Raw genomic sequence first — 16,787 nt, forward strand, 5'->3', positions numbered from 1 at the left:
CAAAAACATTAGCAAAACACAACCACATTAGCACTTTGTGCTTGTGTTTTTGCAATTTTTTTTTGCGTTTTCTTAATATTGTAGTGTTTGGCACTCCAGCTGAGACAAATCCATTAATGGGATTGAAGCTTTTTTCCTGATTAAAACAAGATTTCTGAATGTTTTAGCTTCTTAAATGTGAATATCTTCTCAGTTTCTTTGCTCTATGTTACAAAGAAATCATTAAAAACTGAATAATTTGGGTTTGTGGACAAAAACAAAACAAGACATTCGAGAACATCATCATTTCCAGGTTTAAGAAACACTGATCACCATTTTTTAACTTTTTCTGACATTTTATGGACCAAGCAATTGCAGCTCTACTCCAGGGCCACCGTAGTTCCATGGAGTAGTAGAGCGCTGATTCACTCTCTCCCTGTCACGGTGCACAATGAGCGATTAACTCACTACAACACTTTTCTCACATAGCGTGCCTTTAACTGTGAACACACACACACACACTCTTTTAAAAATAATTTTTTCCCCTGACGCTGACGGAGGAAAAAGCGAATCAGATCATAGCTAATAAATGAACATGAGAGCTGCTGTGACAGTGAACAGCAGACGTGTGCCTGAGTCACACTTCGCCACAGAACCTGCTCCCTAAAATAGTCGCCGTGACTGCGGTGAAGAAGCTCTCAGAGCCGGGGGGAGTTCAATTATTCAAAAAAAAAGAATAAGGCCTCACAGACAGACAGACAGACAGACAGACAGACTGCTGCAGCTGAATCAAACCACTCTGCCATGCTGCCGTCAGCTGACCCCCCACAAACAATCCCCATAGTCAGCTTTTCAGGAATGAAGGCAGGGGGGGGGGAGCTTAATTTTACTGATTGCTTGTTATGCAACAAACTCTAAATGGGTTTCTCCAAATAGAACAGAGCCAACACACGCGGTGAGAGGAGCTGAGTAATGGACATTAATGAACCACACTTTAGTTTTTACAAGGTTACTCAATTTTATTAAAAAAGAGGATTTCCTTTTTATTCTTTGCGACTTTGGCTTTTATTCGTCTTGAAAACACCGCAGTGCTCATCATACGATCTGGTTATTACTGTAAATGAGCTCATGGCTGATTAAGATCATCTGAAAATGACTATTTTTCAAAATTCGGTTGTAAATACAGTGATAATAAAAATGTTGAATCTGGCTTGATTTTAACCTTTAATACACAACTCCTTCCCTCAAGACGCAGGACCACACACACTTGGCGTTTAATCGAGCGAATTCAGGGATCAAACATGTTTACTTACGGTTTGACACCAGGAAGACTAAAATCAAAAAAAGGCATCCATGATTGTTGGAAGTGGACTGAAATCTTGTGTGATTTTCCTCTAAAATGATCCTCTAAAGATTCACACCCACACTAGAGGACAATTGGCTAGACTTTGGTTCTGGATCTTCAGACAATTGTGGGTGTCTTCCGCTCTCAGGCTAATTTGAACAGATTATCTGGCCAAATGATCCTGTCGTGTGACGCCATTTTAACGTCATCAGAGTCATCCCAATTAGAAAATTATCTAATGTGGGAAAGTTTTTACAAAAAATAAAATGGCTGCAACCGAATTAACATCTTACGTCTGTGGTATCTTAAGAATATATTTCCAGCTTTATCTCACCATTTTCTGACCAAAAACTAAAAGTCTGTGAACCGCTTGTGTCTCCAGCACCAAATTCCATAGAGAAAATCCTCGTTTTTAGAGCTGCAGGTCTACTGCTGCCTTTGTTTGGTCAGTTTGTGTCACTTAAATAAATCCAAGCAAAGAAATTTAAAGACAGAAAATACACAAAATGACATTTTAACTTACTGCTGGAAGCAGTCGTGCTATAACAACTCCTGTGAGCCGTTACGTAAAATCACTCATTTTCTCTGTGGACTTTGGTGCAGGGAAAAGTAGGAAATTATCATATTCCAACTTGCAAAATCGAATGTCAGAAACACAATGAAAGTCGTGTGTGTTCAGGGACAATTATGGCAGCGGTGCATGTGAGGCATTAAATGAACATTCTTGTGTTTTCTGACACTGTTGAGTGCTGGGAAGTTACTCAGCCGCGTCGTGTCACATGCATAATAAACCACCGCCAAAGTGAGATCCGACAACCGGGTGGAAACAGAGAACGAGCCTCTTAAATCTATGTCTTGATGCCAAATGCCTTTCCACCTGATTTCTCTGCTGCCGGAGAGTGTAAGGAGGCTTGTTAAACATTTGCCACGGTCAAATGTTTTTTTTTTTTCATACGAGAACAAAGCAGGGTGTTTGTTACACATTATCCTCATTACTCTGCGGTCGGCCGCTGCCCACTTCATCCGCGCAGAGCAGCCACTCTCGTGTAATCAACAACCAGGAGTCGAAACCACAGCTCGGATTTTCGTTCCAGCTGGAATTCCGCAAGTGTTAATTAGGCAACAGCGGGTCAGATGTGCACAGTCTATATCCCACAGTGACAGAGAGAAGGAAAATAATGTGATAAACACTGAATATTTATGAAACTTGCATGATTTTGAACATGTTTTACTGAAACTGCATTTTATCACTAATAAAATCGACCAAATCCCCGGGATTGTGTATAGATACGTACATACAGATACATCACATATTCCAAGACAACTCATTTTCAGTGTTCTCAATTTAAAATGGCTGCTCCTGTGCTACAGAGACGTTTTTACTCTTTATTCAAAGCAAGTCCAATGTCATCTTGTTGCTATGGTGTTTTTATAAATTAATACGGCATGAAATTAGTTAGCCAACCTAGCTATAATGCTAACTTTAACCACCAAGAATCCTACTTGTCAAATTCCAAGTGGAACTCACTAAACTCAGTATAAGATGTCATATCTAGTTCCGAGGCAACTGGACCACATTATTATTGACGTGATTTCTTAGGTAATTTCTTGGTCCTCAAACAGCGGTACGTGTACCACCAGTGGTCCGTGAGCTTCCTCTCACGTACCACAGGTTTTAAATCATCATAAATAATGTCCTGTTGTATATACCAGGGTATATGATCTGAGGCATTTTGACCTGAGTGTGTAGAAAATGAAACAGATCATCGCCAAGATGGACGCCAAATTAAAAATGGCTGACTTCCTGTTGCGTTGAGGCCGTGTTGTCAGTTGACTTTTTTGTTCGCCTTGGGCTATTACAAGTTCCGCCAAGTTTCGTGGGAGCCCTGGTGCAACACACGGGTCCGAGCCCAAAGCCACTATATCGCATATTTTTCTCAGGTGGTACTTGGTGTAAAAAAAGTACCAACTGCTTTAAGCCAAAAAAATTAACATGACTTTTTTATTGTTATTTGCTTTTTAGGCCGGAGTGTTTGCCAAAAGGAGTGTCAGTGTACGAATGGTGAATATACAGCAATAAAATAAATAACAAGTACTCATAGAGACAACACTATGGACTAAGAAAAGCTAAAATAAAATATGTAGGTTTTAAGATGTACTTTTATGAATATTTAATGGCTGCAGTGCTTCTCGGGTCTGTAAACACTGCACGCTGCCTCCAAGAACACACACACACATCTTTGCACAGCTCTTCTTTGACATTGACTTGTATTTATTTTACCAGCCCAAACCAGAGGTCTCAAACTTGTGGCCCGTGGACTATTTACAGCCCCCTAATCAACGTCATCTGGCCCCTCCAAGTTCAAACGAGTTATTTCTGTCTTTACAGACTAATTTTGCGTCATAAATGAATGTTTTGATTGTCTAAACTCTTTCATTTTGACATTCAATGAAATATCATTACAAATGTCATTATTGTGATTGCATATAGCTCTCCCCTACTGAAAAGCAGTTATATTCTCTATTTTTACACTTCACCAGCCGTTCCTGACCACACTAGACTCTCAGTGAGGTCATTTAATTTTGAGACCTCAGGCCTAAACAAAGCATTACCCTAACTGTAACCATAACCAGTTAATGCCTAATTTTAGCCTTAACTACAATTCAAATCGCAGCAATACATTTAACCTCTTCTTCAGAGATGAGGTTCTGCCTTATTGGGACCAGATTTTGGTCTCCATGAGGACTACTGGCCCTGAGAGAAATACAATCTGGACAGTGGGATTATTCTTGCCACAGCACAATTTGGATAGATTTAATTTAAATCTGAGCCCACATCTTTAAAAGAAAACACAAAAAAGGAAATATCCCAAGAACTATTATCACAAGAGGTCAAGGCAGAATAATAATTTCAGCTTCTTGAATGTTACCGCAGTCATTCCAGGCGTGATATAGGGGGTTTGTAATTTGAAGCTGCCAGCCACCATAAGCGCAGTCAGTCGAGAGCCTGCGGACAGTTTCTGCAGGTTATTACTGCTCTATGACAGCCTATTATCTCTCCATGACAGGCCATTACCTGCACAGAGGAGCCGGATAATGAAATAGGCAGGAGGACAGAAGGAAGACAGTGTGCTATTAACAAATCAAACAGATGCTCTTTGCACTGCAGCAGCCGGAACCAAAAAACGCCGACCGGCAACGCTCCGGCACTCGAGTGCTAACCACTCGTGACGTCGCCCGTAGGAACCTTGAATTCCCGTTGTGAAGCCATGAGGTTTGTGCAAGATCTGCAACTAAGCTCCTACTGGACAATCACACTCAATTTTATCAAGTAGATAAACAGCTGAAGAAAACCTAAACCTAAACACTGAGACTATTAAGTAGAGTGGGAGATCATTTTCTGAAGCATTTTTTTTTTATACTTCAGTTAGCTGTGGGCGACTGGACTAGAGTTGAGTTGAACACGTTTCACCCTCTCATCCAAGAGGCTCCTTCAGTTCTGACTAACTAGTGGGAAGAACCAGGTATTTAACCTCTGAGGCTTATTTAAAAGCTCTCCTAAAGGCTTATGTTAGCCCTAGACTACTCCGTTCATCGAAGGATTGTCGTCTGGCGGTGCTAACACCCTGCAAAAGACAATCCAGGCTCTTCTCATGTGTCGTTCCATGCTGGTGGAATGACCTACCAAGCGCTACCAGAACAGGGGGAGTCCCTGTCTATCTTCATGAAGCTCTTAAAACCCAACTCTTCCAATCTTCCTTTCTTCGCTTCTGTCCTAGCATCTCCTTTTGCAATTGGATCCACCTCGGCATGCTCACCCTATATCAGTCCCCTGTTCCTATCTAGTGAAGTTCTTTCCAAGACTTCTTCTATGTAGCTTTTTCCTCTCGTAAGTCGCTTTGGATAAAATTGTCTGCTAAATGCTTAAATGTAAATGAGGCTGATCCTGATCTCGAGAGTCATTAAGTTTTAGGGGTGGGGGAAAAACATTGATTCTTAGATGCATCGCGAACCAGGCGTGGGCGATTATGAATCCATTCACAAATGTCCAAATTCCGATTATTTAAATGTTAAATAACGTAAGACAAATGGTATGAAAAGGCAGAACTTGGACTTTTGAATTCAAAATGTATCCTGCTCTCACTGTTTATCCAGGATCTCCAACCCTACCTTTTTAGGAAAATGTTAGCTGATGTTAGAAACAGGATTTTTGCCCATTTTCCCCAACAAAACAAGACACGTCACACATGTCCTCATAACTTTGCAAAAATCAAATATCATTGATCATTGAGACAATTTCAAACCAGACTGGGTGTGACTGAAGTGTCACCTGAGTGCAGTAGATTTTTGAACCTCCAATTCATCACCATATGTTGATTTTATAAGCAAATATCTGCAGAAGTGTTCATAGATCTGTTTGTACAATGAAAGAAAAAAATCCTGTAAAAAATGAAAGTTGTGAGTTTTTAATGAGTTCATGGAGGAAAGATCCTGTTTACCATCACCTCCTTTTGTTGTAAGTGAAATCTTTTTTGGGGGCTTTTGCACTGTTGCCTGGACAAAAAAAAAAAACACTTTCATTTCACACCCTTGGAAAAGTTATGATTGGCGTTTTCTTTGTACGTCTTGACATTTTATAGATGAAACAAATAACAGATTGATTGTCACATCAACCGAAAACGAAAGAATCATCAGTTCCACTCATACAAAATCTTTTTGTTTCTGTCTCCTGATGACTCAGGCTTCTCTCAGCAGGCGTCTGACTGGAGCTTTCAGTCACGGCTTTGTTGTCACACCCGCCTGACACGCCAGATACAAATAAGACAAATTGCAAAAGCTCAAATAAAGTGTATCAAACTTAATTTTCACTATTTCCAGAACAGATTTTAATGACGTAAGGCTGCAAACAACTAGTTTCATAGTGAACTAGTCATTGATTATTGAAAGGACAAAGAAGCTTAACAGTCCGCTGAAGTAGGGACGGGCCAAAGGATATTTATAGTATCGGGCCGATGCTACTCAAAATGTCTAAATTGGATGCTCGGACACAATCCAAACATCCTACATAATCCTGTGTTAACAGAGCTGCACTCAGGGTTAGGTTCCTTGCTCAGGAACACCTCAGTCCTATATGCCCTGGGATTCAAACCACCTAATCCCTTCCCTTTGGCCACAAAAGGCACCACTGGGATTTGAACCCAGGATCTCCTGTTTACTAGACAGGCGCTTTAACCAACTAAGCCATGGCACCACGCTTTGTCTGTCAGCATCTTGATAGTGTTGGTTGTGTCCTCTTCTGTTACACCAACTGTGTTGATGTCCTCCCTCACAACATCCATGAACCTTCTCTGTGGTCCTCCTTTTTTTCCAGCTCCATCTTCAACATCCTTTGTCCAATAAAATTGCTGTCCCTCCTCTGTACATGACCGAACCATGACTCTCTTTCTTTATCTCCAAACTGTTCCACCTGAGCTGTCCCTTCATATGTCCGGGGATTCAAACCACCCAATTCTTTCCTCTTGGCCACAGGCTGTCCAAAAGGCACCCAGAATCTCCTGTTTACTAGACAGCCGCTTTAACCAACTAAACTATGGCACCAGAGTTCTTTTGCCAGTGTCTTGTCTTCTCCCTTGTGCCCTCTTCTGTTACACCAACTGTCCTCATGTCCTCCCTCACAACATCCATGAACCTCCATCTTCAACATCCTTTGTCCAATATAATCACTGTCCCTTCTCTGCTCTGAACGTGACCAAACCATCTCAACGTCTTTATCTCCAAACCATTCAACCTGAGCTGTCCATCAAATATGCACCATTTTAATCCTGTCGATCCTGGTCACTCCTAACGAAGATCTCAGCATCATCAGCTCTGCCACCTCCAGCTCCAGAACCTCCTGTCTTTTAGACAAGTGCCACTGTCTCCACGCCTTCCATCATAGCAGGCCTCACTACCCTCTTGTTGATCTTCCCTTTCAGCCCTGACACTCTTTGCAGACACTTACGAGGAAAAACAGTTGAAACTAACATTTTTGGATGGCAACTCTCTGTCCTCAGTTCCACATCAAATAATCACAATCAGATTTACTTGTTTCACAAGTGATGGGAAATCTGAGCCCAATCTCTCCATTTCTGGAACTCTCCCTTGATACTTACATGTGTGTTATGTCTTTGGTGTGTACCGGTTTTTGGACTTGTTTCTTTGCCGTGACAATGGAGGACACAAACAATCTAATTTGTCCTCTTAAGTATAGGGATGAGCCCATACAATACAAAAAGAGAAAAATTGCAAAATCCAATACAATGCAAATGTTGTCCTGATATTATCATATACTTTGCATAGACTGTAAAAATGTAGATACAAATCAGCAACATCATTTTTGCTGAGTCATGCTGTGGGCTGCTTATTTTTTCTTTATGGGAGTGGAATATTCAGTACACAGTTGGAGAATTATGTCTGTGAAATAGTTTGAAAATGACTGTTGGTGGTAAATGCGTCAACAAAAATGTGTCGGTAACAGCTTCATGGTTTAAAATGTTATAAAATATCTGTATTCAGACTGATATCGGTACATAGTCGAGGTTACGATATCAGTACAGGACACGGAAAAGTGATATTACCTACTTTTAGCATGTGGAAGTATTTTGTGTTCTACACCATACACCAAAGTTGCGAACAAATCTGCGGACTCGGCTGTTAGCATAGCTGTTAGCGTCTGTCGACAGAATCACAGCAAAGATGAGTAGTGTGAGAGTGAGACAAGTGAGACAACTCACTCTGTAAAAACTATTCTGTTCAGCTCCACAGAGAGAAAAAGATGTGTAACGACATAATCAGAAATGATTGCCAATTAGTTGACATTGTTGACTAATTGTTGCACCCGTAATGTGGAGGTTCCTTTAAGAAGATGTTCCAATGGAAGCAATTTCTTCCAAATGGCCAAATGGCCTAATTAAGTTGATTTTTTTTATATATTTCATCCTCATTACTGCACTAATATTCAGTGCTCATGGGTCTAATTTGAACAACTTCAGTGTATTTTGTATTCTGATTCAGGGCCAGCTCTGTATGAATGGCCCTAATCAGAGTCAGCAATCTGTAATCAGGCCAGTATTCTTTCAGAGTGTTTGTGCCTTTTGTAGGAGTGAGACGATTGTTTTCTTCCTTCTGCTGCTGCTGCTACATTAGCACGTCGCTCTTTATTATCTGGATGTCTTCCAGCGCACAAGGACAGCAGCAGGGCTTAAGTGTAAACAACAAATGATCTGTGAAAGGAGATACGCAGGAAATGGCATAAACACAACAGTGTATAGATGTATGAAGGTGTCAGGTTTCCAATAGGAGGGTTTAACCCTGGCAGATCACATTTGCAGACTTTGGGATCGATAAAGACGGTCGATATGTTTTTTGTCAGCGTTTAAACATCTGAAAAGTTTCTGAGTCTGGGATTAATCGGAATGCAGCGCGGCCGACTGGAGAAACGCTGCCGTTTTATTTTTGCTGCAAACCAGGGGAAATGTTACATTTGTACATTCTGTGCATAAGAGAAGTTTCCACTCTGACAAATGGTTTCATACGTGTCCTGTCGGCAGAGCAGTTCCCGAGTATTTGAGGCACAATCCTCACAGAGGTATGTGAGAACAAGTGTGAGAAAGCAGTCGACCTCGGTTAAAGACCAAAAAAAGTCTGACGTTTTGTTGCAGATTGTGTGTTTTTATGGAGGATTCGTGACGCTATTTCTTTGAATTTATGATAATATGAGGGGAAAAAAACACAACCTTTTCCTGTGCAAAACCACTTTCATAACCAAGAAAAGTTCATCATCACCTTTATGTCCTCATTTCTGCTACAAGGAGGTTACAACACTGTCACATTGATCTGTAGACGTTTAAGTAAGTAACGTAATTTAGGTTCAGAATGTTGGAACCCATCCTTATTAGAACATGGATACTAGGGTCAGACAAAAATCCAGAAATTACCTAAGTCACATCAGTTGACATGGTAATTTCAAGATCTTTTAGTGAAACACAGTAAAATAAGGTGAATTTAAATGCCTTTTTTTTTAAAGTAGAAGGTGATTGAACAAGTGCTTCTGTTTAGAACTGGGGGTTTACCATTCACGGTAGGACATTAAACGCAACACTCAAGTAGTTATCAGTGATTACACTTCACCAAGACTCAATTCAGAAGATCTGATTGTCGTTAATGAAGAATTAGTGTAATAACTCCATAAAATGTGTTACTTGTGTGTATCTGTGTGTGTTCATTCAGCTAGTGTTTGTTTCCTCCTGGATGTAACAAAAACCTCTGTCATTTACCTTAACTGCGTCTCTTTCACTCAAAACTATGGGCTTGGTCAAGGCTTGGTCAAGATTTTTATACTCAGTTTGGTTTGGAATGGTAAAGCCATGGGTCAGGCTTGTACAGTACCTTTACTTGGTAGGCGGTTTGTTGGCTGTGCCTGATGGACACACCAGCGAGATACGTTGCTTGATGTCGCACAGGCTGGTTTACGACGCAACAGCTCTGTTTTTTCCCTGCTCGGTTTGTGGCTGTTTGTCTCAACAAGTCCCGACACACAACCACACCTGGAGTGGAGAGCAATCTGGGTTAGGTACCTTACTTAGAAGCACCTCCACCCTTGATTTGTCCCAGGCTTTAAACTGCCAGAAGTTTGGAAACAAGACCTACTGAAAAAAAAAAAAAAAAAAAAAGGCACCACTGGGATTTGAACCCAGGATCTCCTGTTTACTAGACAGGCACTTTAACCAACTAAGCCATGGCGCCTCGTTTCTATAGTGTTGTTGCCAATCAGTCAACATGCTCTAGATCCCACAAACTAGGGCTGAACAACGTTGAATTAATATCTAATTGCGCTTATTTTGACAATTATAATTGACAGGAATTGTGATTGCGATATGATTTGCGGTATCAGAGGGAAGGGAAACTTTTACATCATTATTCTCATTTATTTTCGAAAAACACATTCAAAATGGGCCACACGGTGGAGTAGTGGTTAGCACTCTCGCCTTGCAGCGAGAAGACCCGGGTTCGAGCCCCGGTTGGAACACGGGCCTTTCTGCATGGAGTTTGCATGTTCTCCCCGTGTGTGCGTGGGTTCTCTCCGGGTACTCCGGCTTCCTCCCACAGTCCAAAAACATGCAATGTGGGGATAGGTAAATTGGATGCTACAAATTGACCATAGGAGTGAGTGTGAGAGTGAATGGTTGTTTGTCTCTATCTGTGTGTGGCCCTGCGATGGACTGGCGAACTGTCCAGGGTGTACCCCGCCCATCGCCCGCGACCCTCTGGTTGAGGATTAAGCGGTAGATGATGACTGACTGACTGACATTCAAAATGATGATGTCTGTAGAATAAGATGTGTATAGATCAAGACCACAATTCATCTAGAATGATATTTTGACACACATTTTGGCATTAACAAATATTGTGCCTCCTGCGAAAATTTCATGTCATTTAGCAGATGCTTTTATTCCAAGTGACTTACATTGGAATTGAATACAATCAGCCAGGGGTGGAGTCAAACTTGCGACCATTGCACCCATGATGTCTATCGCACACGGAGTACTGGTCTTAACCACTGAACCACTCCACCACGATGGCCACGTCAGCGAGATATGTAGCGTGACATCGTCTCAACAAGACGCCAAACTTTGTATGAGGATAGATTACAGGCATTTAAGAAACAGAAAGAGCTAGACTGTATTGTACAATTTTACACTGGTATCCCAAGAGAAGGGTGCCAAAAATGGAACAATAGGGGCTGGTTATTTTGGTACAATTCCAAAATTCCATATTTCCGCCAAAGAATACATACGTACCAAACTGTTCCTATACACCGGACACAAGAGTAGTGAGCAGCATATAACTGTACCTGGAGAGCAATTTTTAAAGTATTTAAACCAGCAGAACTCTGGATAGAAAGCTTGCCAAAAGGCACCACTGGGATTTGAACCCAGGATCTCCTGTTTACTAGACAGGCACTTTAACCAACTAAGCCATGGCGCCTCCCTTCAACATCGTCACCAATTATTCAAACTTCTCTAAATCCCACAAACTAGGGCTGAACGACGTACGTATGTAGCATGACGGCGTTGAAGAGACACTGGTCACAAGAGGGTGACATTTTATTCTATCGCCCAATCAGCTGACAATTGTGGTACCTTGAGAAGGGTGACTGAAAAGACTAGGACAGGAAGATCAAGAAGAAGTACATTGACCAGGATGAGCTGAACAAGACCAAACCCATCTGGACCAGAAACCCTGATGACATCACAAATGAGGAGTATGGAGAGTTGTACAAGAGTCTGACTAGGGGATGGTTATTTTGGTACTCTTCCATATTCCCGCCAAAGAAGGCACCACTGGGATTCGAACCCAGGATCTCCTGTTTACTAGACAGGCGCTTTAACCAACTTTGCCATGGCACCTTATTTCTGCATTTGCATTGCCAATCATTCAATCATTCATTCATTTGAATGCATCTCATTAGCTTGACACCTTGCACTGGCACTATTTAAAAGGCACGGAACCTGACCATAATTCAAATCATGTCCCTAAACTCTAAACCAGTTGCTCAGAATAAGGATCTGCCTCATTAGGACCAGGTTTTGGTCTTTTGTATATGAGGAGTAGTGGTCCTGACAAAGTCAGTCTTTATGCCAGAAAATGTCCTAAAGAGGTAACAAACACACAAGAACACACACACCTCATTATTAATTCTGTGCTGGCGAATGGGTCGGCACGACGGCCATCCATCCTGTCTCCCTCTCCATCATTCGGCAATCCCTCTTCGTCTACTCTGCTTCGCTCAACTCCCACTCTCTCAGTTAGTGTCCTGCTTCCATACCAAACATCGACATACACGCACACACATGCACTGCTTTAATTCCATGGTTTGATAACAGCCTTTCAAGTGAAACAGGCTGTTCCAGAAACCAGGTCTAGAGCCTCTCCGGGGGTTTTTCTCGGAGTTCCAGTGGGATCCCATCAGTACGAGGAACCCACTGAATTTTAATGTTTGAATTCCTTTGAAAATATCCCGTATGGGGATTGGCTAACAATGACTCTTCCTGTGCAGTACTATAATGGTTTTGGAGTGCAGGTAAAAATACAGACACTTAATCTCATACTGATATATACATGTGGATACATATACTAAATATTATGTCTAGTTCCCTGAATCTGAACATGTGACAAAACCTTTTTCACCTTTTTTTCCTGAAGTGTGGTTATATGAGTTATCACATTAGATTATTATCATTATTATAATTACACATTATCTGTGCTGCTGAGCATGCTGTGTTTCCAGGAACCACAAACAGTAACAATGTTGCCAGCAGGAAGAGAATAAAAAAAACAGCTTTTAGCCACTAAATCATAGGCTCGCCTAATTAAATCCAAGTCTGCTTGAGTGCAACAATATCCCATATTTACTGTTTTTCCGAGCTGAAAACTTAAGTTTGTAAATCACTCACTCTCCCCCACCAAAGTCCATGCAGAAAATCAGTGATTTTAGCTCACAGGGACACGGGAGTTGCTGGGCTACTGCTGCCTTTGTTGGTAAGTTTTTGCCACTTAGTTGAATCCGAAATAAAGGATTTCAAACACAGAATTGACAAAATAACAAATTTGAACGTACTGATGGCAGCAGCAACAAACTCCTGTGTGCTGTGATTTACAATCACTGATTTTCTCTATGGACTTTGGTGTGGGAGAGTGAGCCGTCTATAAACTTCAATGTCCAGTCAGAATGAGGCTTTGTGTGTGTGTGTGTGTGTGTTATTATATTTGCTATATTTGGCTAGAAACACTGAACTGGTTAGGACCAGTAGTCATCATGGAGACCAAAACCTGGTCCAGAGGCAGAAAGCTTTATCCCTAAGAAGAATAGCTGTGCCAACCTGTGTGTTTGATTTATTCTTTGAGGCAGCTTTAATATTTACTCTGAACACCAACACCACTTAATATTCATAAACGCAAACACTGTTCATTTTATTTGTCCAAAGTATTATCTCTTCAAGTATTTTACACTACACTCCTTACAGAGCTATGCTTTAATAGTGTAGTATTTTATGATGTATTTCTAGTAAAGCAAGTGGTGTTTTTTATGTGTTATAGTGTTTTGTTCATTTTTATGCTCTCAGCGCATGACTAATTCCCCTTTGGAACAATAAAAGCCTTCATTACTTGCATTTTTATTAAATAACTGACTAGTTTTAAGTACTTTATGTGGAAACTATTGCATATAAAGTGAATAAAGTTTGATTTGTTATTAATGTACGGTGTGGCTACACTTTTGCACACAAAGAACCAAAATTAAGTCCGGTTACCTCTTCAAACAGCTCCAGGCTGTACGTGTTGTCGTCGTCCGCGAAAAACACCACGCCGCTGTCGCGCCGGTTCCGGTGCTGGCGCAGCCAAACCAGCGCCGAATTCCTCTGCTCGGTGGCGCGTGGCATCCCGACGCGCTTGAACCTGCGTGGGGTGAACACGTGCAGGTGCGTGAACGGGACGCCGCAGCGCGCCAGGAAGCGCGCCACCAGCTCCGTGCGCGTCGTGGAGTCCTCCACCACGATCCAGTGGAAGCGGGGCACCTGGCGGAAGGCGTGCGCCAGCCGGGTCAGCTCCGCCTTCTGCACGGGGCGCGTGTAGGTCGGAGTGATGGCGTAGATGACCGGCGCCTCGGTGACATTCTGGGTGACGCCGAGCCCCGGTGCGCCGCCGACTGTCCGCGCCGCCCGCTGCGTCTGCGGCGTCTGCGGCTGCGTTCTGCCGCCGCGACCCGCCGCCGGAGTCCGGATCGTCCTTTTACTGTCGATGTCGATCATAATAATGACGATGAGGACCCAGGGCAGCAGGATGAAGAAGCGGCTGAACAGCACCGATTTCATGGCGAGGCTGAAGTTGAACCCGTGCGCCCTCACTCCATCACCAAGACACCGAACTCCAACAATCCCTCCTTCCCTCCTTTCGTCCTTTTTTAAAGAAGAAATCCTTTTGTAATTCCTCACACAGAAAGCACTGAGTCAAATATAAACTATAAACAGGACGCTGTTCGCTCCTCCTGTCCCGGCGGGACCTTGTCCCTCTTGTCCCTCTCCTCCTCCGCCTCCTCTCTGCTCTCGGATGGGACTGTCTCTGTCCTCCTCCAGCTTTCTCTCTCACACACACACACACACACACACAAGCTCACTTAAATTCCCATGTTCGACTCTTCTTCTCCTCAGCTGATGAGTGTTTTCCTGTTTGCCAACAACAACAAACCGGAGCTTCTCTCTCGCGCTCCTCTCTCTCTCTCCTCTACCCCTCTCTGTCTCTCTCTCACTCCCTCTCTCCGTGATAACCACCGGAGAGTGAGCGCCGCCCCGCCGAAGAGCATCACTTGGCGAGGACGGAGCGCTGCCGTGTGACTCTGAGGATAATAAGAGAGGATGAGGAGGGGAGGAGCAGGTGCAGAGAGGAGGAAAAGGAGGAGAGACTGGAGAGAGAGAGAGAGAGAGAGAGCAGAGGGAGGAGAGAGAGAGGCCTTGTTATGATGTGCGCGTCACTGTCCACAGAGAATAAACCCAACTGATACAGATATGAACACACAGCATGAATATTACAATTTTCAAAGAAAAACTAGTGCTGTAAAGGGGGGCCACACGGTGGAGTAGTGGCTAGCACTGTTGCCTCACAGCAAAAAAGGTTTGAATCCCAAATCGACTGAGGACCTGCATCTTCCCATTGTGTGTGTGTTGGGTTTTCATCACGTTATGTGTGAGTTTTCGTCAATTCTCGAATCGTTTATTTGGAGCCGGATCCGTTTAATGAACATTAAAAATGTGATAGCTGTCAATCAAACACAAGAAGTTCCTTGTGGGTGTGATCACACTGAAAGTGACCTATCATAAGAGGCCTGGTGCCCTCCTTGGTCTCCACCCCCATACCACTCATCAAACTTCAGTTTTAATAGCAGACTTGACTTGCAAGCTCGCTCGCGTTCAGTAATATTATTTTGACTTTTGACTGGAGGTGTGAACGTGCAATCCAACCTCTGATGCGCGTCAAAGAAGCGAACTCTAGCGGTAGGTCTTGGTTCGCCAAGTGCAGGAACGTGGACTACAACCCAGGGCATTGTGGAATATAGCAACACTGCTAGTAAACACCCACAAGAACAACAAAGTTTTCAAACTAATTAGCTCCAAACATGGAGTTTTCTTGTTCATTGTTTGTCTTTGTCTTCTCCTTCAGTAACTGTTGTTGCAGCGTCCTAATTTGTTATTAAAAATCTACCTGCAATTTTTTGTGAGAATATGGAGAATTATAAGGTTTATTTGCGTCCTTTAAAGATGGAGATCGTGGTGAGGTCTTCTGCTGCTGGTGCTCATCTCCTTTAAGGTCTCATGTGTTGTGACTCCAGAGATTAACTTTTATAGGTGGTTATTTGACTGATTTGTGCCTAAATGCGTTGAGTAGCTGCTGTGTGATTGGCTGATTGATATTTGTGTTAACAGGCAGTATAGCAGTGGCTGGTGAGTGTATACTGTATGTTCTGCACGTCACTTCAGATGGTGAGCTATGATTGGTCATGGTCGTCTCCTGCTGTATATCTCTCATCCAGGACATGGCAAGGATTTATGAGCCCATCAGATGTGACACAGCAGCCGTGTTGAAAGATGAACACGTGAGCGTGAGGAGCTGCCGTTGATGATACGGCCTCTCTTCACCCGCCGCGACTAATCAAGGTCACGTCTATAACCACAGCCGACGTTCTCAGATGAGGTTCATGTGAAGGGGACTGGATCAAACAGGGGTCGCTGGTCTTTGTCGATTCCCTTCAAGGGTCCTTGAAGCAGATAAGTGCAGGGACTTCCTGTCTTACTGACGCTCTCAGCCAGAGCTCAGGAGCTAATCAATGCTGGATAATTATGCAACGCAACATGGATCAAGAGATCTGTCTGATCCGTGCTAATGGAGTTGGTTTACCTGCATTTAGTTTGGTGAGAACCAAGTCCATTAGCGCCAAGCTTTCACAGGATGAAAGCCCCTTTGATTGTTCGGATTAGGCTGTGGCCTGGGAACGTTGATGTGTACGGAGGATGGAGATAACCACTGGCACTTCTTTTTTTTCAGTATTTTCTGAATTATCAAGAATTACATCGTGCTCGTATAAAACCGGCTTTTTTGAGGCTTAACTCGATGTCATGCTCAGTGATTTGGTTTCGAACCAAGTAATGAGCTTGTTTAATGAAAAAAAAAATCGACGTGATGCAGCAAATGGTTTAAAGGGCTCTGTTCCAATATGAAATTGCCATGCCTGTTCTGTGTTGATTTCATGTTCCCACATCTGTCTGTAGAACACGAGCAATTGGAAATTAAAGATGAAGCGTGAAGGAAATTATTATTTTTTTTTTAACAGGATTGTTCTGGTCCTGCAATTCACAAAGATCTTGATGTCAAA

General features: G+C 42.6%; 1 protein-coding gene and 4 non-coding genes across 5 annotated transcripts in view; all 5 read right to left on the bottom strand.

Moving 5' to 3' along the window:
- b3gat2 (beta-1,3-glucuronyltransferase 2 (glucuronosyltransferase S)) overlaps positions 1 to 14,770 on the bottom strand; it is a 48,456-nt gene extending 33,686 nt beyond the window's left edge. Inside the window, exon 1 of the mRNA XM_058651450.1 lies at positions 13,675 to 14,770. Coding sequence (XP_058507433.1) covers positions 13,675 to 14,235 — 561 coding nt within the window. The 5' untranslated portion in view covers positions 14,236 to 14,770. The remainder of the gene's footprint in view (positions 1 to 13,674) is intronic.
- trnat-agu (transfer RNA threonine (anticodon AGU)) lies at positions 6,502 to 6,575 on the bottom strand. Its single transcript has one exon. It is a non-coding gene; the product is annotated as a tRNA-Thr (tRNA).
- trnat-agu (transfer RNA threonine (anticodon AGU)) lies at positions 10,035 to 10,108 on the bottom strand. The gene has a single exon. It is a non-coding gene; the product is annotated as a tRNA-Thr (tRNA).
- On the bottom strand, positions 11,277 to 11,350 carry trnat-agu (transfer RNA threonine (anticodon AGU)). Its single transcript has one exon. It is a non-coding gene; the product is annotated as a tRNA-Thr (tRNA).
- On the bottom strand, positions 11,699 to 11,772 carry trnat-agu (transfer RNA threonine (anticodon AGU)). Its single transcript has one exon. It is a non-coding gene; the product is annotated as a tRNA-Thr (tRNA).
- Positions 14,771 to 16,787: the final 2,017 nt, after the last annotated feature.

Source organism: Solea solea, chromosome 15 (genome assembly GCF_958295425.1).
Source record: "Solea solea chromosome 15, fSolSol10.1, whole genome shotgun sequence".
NCBI classification, from domain to species: Eukaryota; Metazoa; Chordata; class Actinopteri; order Pleuronectiformes; family Soleidae; genus Solea; species Solea solea.